The 4,360-nt window shown below is 37.1% G+C and overlaps 1 protein-coding gene across 2 annotated transcripts in view; it reads right to left on the minus strand.

Moving 5' to 3' along the window:
• Nucleotides 1-4,360, minus strand: part of NOP58 (NOP58 ribonucleoprotein) — a 26,337-nt gene that overhangs the window by 13,931 nt on the left and 8,046 nt on the right. For both annotated transcript variants that reach the window (XM_007469181.1, XM_007469180.1), the window contains exon 4: nt 1,356-1,477. In XM_007469181.1, the coding sequence (XP_007469243.1) occupies nt 1,356-1,477 (122 nt within the window). The remainder of the gene's footprint in view (nt 1-1,355; nt 1,478-4,360) is intronic.

A 4,360-nucleotide genomic window follows, 5' to 3' on the forward strand; every position in this document is an offset into this window, starting at 1 on the left:
TTAGGATCCCTGAAGTACTTCCAAATCTATACTAATGTTAATGTATATGTGTACACACATACATAAATCTTTATAAAATTTAAGTTTTTACACACCCCAGGCAAACAGGATGAATCTGTTCCGGACGCCTTCATTTTTTTCACTTTGCAGTGTATTTGCTAACTCCATACAAATTTACAGTTCTATTGCATCAAATGCAAATAACAAGCATGCAAAATTGTGTATGTTGCATCACATTTAAAGAAACAAATATTTAGTATGCATACAAGAGACAACCAGTGTTTAAGTTTTTCAAAAGGAGAAACTGAAAAGAAAAAATTAAAGATATTCATAATCCCACCAGCCAGCAATTTGCTGTCCCATGTGCCTTTCTGTATGTTTATTATGCTAAAATTTAACATTTTTAACAGAAAAATATAAACTAAGACTTGTACACACTTCAAAGGATGAAGATAGAAATTGATATCACTGAAAACTTAATTACCTGACGGTATTACAAATAATCTACCCTAACAAACTTATTTAATTCACAATCCTACCTCAAAATAAAAAAAACCCCCTCTAATCTCTTCAGCACTTTCCTACCTCCAAACACCTAGAATTGATCCTTACTTCAAGAACGAGAGGACTGTAAATCAACTATACTTCAATTTAAAAAAAAAAAAAAAAAAAAAAAAAGTGGGCTCCCGGGGTGCGGGGGTGGGGGCGCCCCCCCCTGCCAATGCAGGGGACATGGGTTCATGCCCCGGTCCGGGAAGATCCCACATGCCGCAGAGCAACTAAGCCCGTGCATCGCAACTGAGCCTGTGTGCTCCAACTACTAAAGCCCACGTGCCAAGAGCCTGTGTTCCTCAAAAAGAGAAGCCACCGCAATGAGAAGCCCATGCACTGCAATGAAGAGTAGCCCCCGCTCGCAGCAACAAAGACCCAATGCAGCCAAAAATAAATACATACATACATACATACAAAGTATCGCAACTGGCCTCTAAAATTTTCTGCCTTGCATGTTTGGGAGCCTACATATCCAGCCTTTCTTTCCATTCTCACTTTATGTTTAACCTTAGCAATTCTACTCCCTACTAAAGTTTTCTAATAAACACATACAATAAAAAAGAAATGTGATTTATGTTGAAAGGGAAAAAAATGTCACTAAGCAAAAATATGCCAGGATATACATAAAGTGTTATCATTTTGGGGCATCACTTATATAACCTTAGTTTTGATAATCATATTGGAAACCAATTATTATGTAGCGTAGGGGAAAAAGATAACTCACTGCAAAGGCTAGGCTTTGTAGTCTTTATGCTGTATGGTGACCTCTGATCAGCAGGCATAAAAGAAAATTATAACTCTACCTTTATGACACCTCCTAGTTTAGCATCAGCTACAGCCAGGGGTTCATGGGCTTCTTTAACTATTTTCTTCAGAACTTTCTTCAGCTGCTTATTGATTTTGCCCTCCATCAGAGCTGTGAATGCTTTTTTAGGAAGAAAAACAAAAGAGTTAACTCAAAACTTTAACTATAAGAGCTTAAGATTTTATTTAAATTTTATAAATAAAGAAAAAAACCCCACTTCTTTTCAGAAGAGCTGAATTTAATATTACTTCTGAAGTGAAATGATAAACGTTACACATTTCACAATCTCATCTGATCTTCCCACCCTCATTTCCACTCCAGAACCAGGAGTTAAACCAGATCCAGCATTCCTTTCTCTATGGTCACACAATCCTTCTGAACTCAGAACTGTAAGTTGTTAGAAACAATCTGTTTTGGAATGATAAACTGATTCACTCTCCTGTGTCACTATAGACCGACTGGCCTGATTGTGAAATACCATAAAAACCATGTCAAGACCGGTAAAAAGGAGTGTATTCATTTTGAAGGTTCTGCCACAGTTTAAGTATGTCCGAGTGGAGGTCTTACTTTTGCTAATCCTTGATCCAGATGTATCAACAGAACTCTAACTTATAAACCTCCAGTGACTGAGAACTTACTACTGAAGGCAGCCAATTTGAGTTGGAGGCTGTTTTCATTTTTGGCAAGCTCTAAACGTGCTACTTTATAACTCTCACCCTTCTTTAGACCTATACTTAGATCCTTTAGACCCACATGGACTAATTAATACTAATACCTCTTCTAATTGTCTGGGTTTTGGCTGAACTTAAAGTATGCCTGGCAGGAAGTCTGTCACAATTTCTAAGGTCAGGCAGCAGTTTGTGCTTAATCAGCCTGGTACTTGCTCTTTCCTCCTTGGGAATTCAAATTCCCAATCATTTGAATTTCAAGTGCATTTCATCTGCTATCTGGAAGATGAAAAGTGAGGACAAAAACCACACAGATCTTACAGAGGTCTCTACACTCTAAGAAGCTAAGATTCAAGCTACTTTTGTTGAGTTCTAACAATTTACATATTGTAAAACATTGACTCCTTTCTAATACACATTTCTCTAATAATTGCATTTTCCTTACAAGTGTTTTTCTAATTAAAAGATTTTATTCAATGTCCTGTTTGTAGCTCTCAATCTTTCCTATCATTCACTCACACTTTAACCTAGTGTTCTCCTTTAAGATTTCTTAAAAGTAAAAAAATTTCTACTCTAGATCCACTCTAACATTCACAAACATTTAACTTCCCTGTTAATCACTCTTCATTATATGTATTTTAAAAAGATGGTATACAGAGGTGGTGACAGGGATAAGGGGAAGCTAAACCTTTCCTCTTCTCTATTAGCCACTATTCAGCATCCCTCAGCAGTCTTCCCCCTTCATCCAAATTTAGGCTGGCTCCAAAGTTTACTGTGGCTGTTTGTAAGATGTGAAACTTACAAGTCTAACCAAGAGTACAAATAAACCTTACTATGCAAATGGCACATTTTAGCTACTGAGACCACTATAAGTTGACACACTCTGGACTCATTCTTAGGCTACAGGTTTTAAATGTATTCCCTGACATCTACAACCACTTAGTTCTAGTTATGTCATGTCAAAACTGCCTTATAACTGGGAGAGGGAAGTTAATTCCCAGGAAAGACTCTGTTCTCTTAATAATAATAAGATGATGTTCAACTTTCTGGTGAAATTTCTATGACTAGATTCCTGACAGAGCTCACTACCTTCATTCGTTTACCCAAAAATATTTTTGTGCTAGGGATTTGATGGTGAACAACACAGTCTCTGCCCTCATGGAATTTAGATTGAGAGTGTGGGGGGTTGACTTTAAATTCTTACCCAGCATGCTATTTTCTCCATTTATCTTACATTATTTTAAGGAATACCTGCCCCCCCCCGCAAAGGGCCACTTGAGATCAGAGCTGCAGCACTTTCCAACTCCAAGAGGAGCTACTTGATCAATCTATATGAATAATGCTCCCCAGAGCTGGAGAATAGCTAACACAATCTTGCCTGGGATATTACCAAAATTCTACCCGTATTTATTTTTAAAGCTGTAATGAACAGAACTATCTTTTAAAAATTTTCCAGGCGAAAATTACCATATTTATGCTTTATGGTTCTATAAGACTTCGATTACTGGATGTGTGCAGCCCTAGAACTATTTTTAAAAATTTGAAAATTGGCCTCGTTGGCTCCTCCTTCAGCTCACCCCTCTGCCAAGCTTGGGGTGGCCCATTAATATTCCAACATATTTAATAAGATTCTTAATTTTCACTATATAAGAGAACTATACCCTTCTCCTGTGGCTGGTGAACAAAATTACTTGGTTCAGTCAAATGAATCTTACGGCTTAATTTTAAGCCACACTCTTCCTTATGGTCCTTCATTTTCAAATTATACCACTAAGTAGTTGGCTGATCTGAGATACAGAATTTAAGCAACTGAAAATTCATGATTAGAGTTTTATATCTGATCTTGTTTCCTTAGCATTAAAAGAACATTATGAGACCAAGTGCCTACTGAAGCCAAGTCTAGTCAGTAAACCCTACTCATGTCTGTTGTCTCATCCCCAGGACTAGCTGAAGGATCTAACAGCCATCCATTCTTCTAAATCATAAAAAAATCATGCCCCCTTCAGGTAAACTCTTATGCATTTCTGTAGTTTGTGTATTAAACAAAACAAACACCACACACACACACCCCTCTACTAGTTTTCTTAAATCTTTTAATAATACTGTGCTTTTTTAAACTAAAAATGTATATACCTGGAGAGCTGTTTTATTATTATTCCAACTCTAAATCCTGGCTATTCTCAACTTTACCCTTGGATTAAAATGATCAGAGAGCAGTGTACTTGACCACATTACCTTGATCCCTTGTAGAACAGCTTTTACTGAATTGTGCTTCAGCATTATGCTGTTGGTTTCCACAGGGAGATCAACTTAACCACTTCTCATCACATGTAGG

This window comes from Lipotes vexillifer, unplaced genomic scaffold (genome assembly GCF_000442215.2).
Source record: "Lipotes vexillifer unplaced genomic scaffold, Lipotes_vexillifer_v1.1 scaffold259, whole genome shotgun sequence".
NCBI classification, from domain to species: Eukaryota; Metazoa; Chordata; class Mammalia; order Artiodactyla; family Lipotidae; genus Lipotes; species Lipotes vexillifer.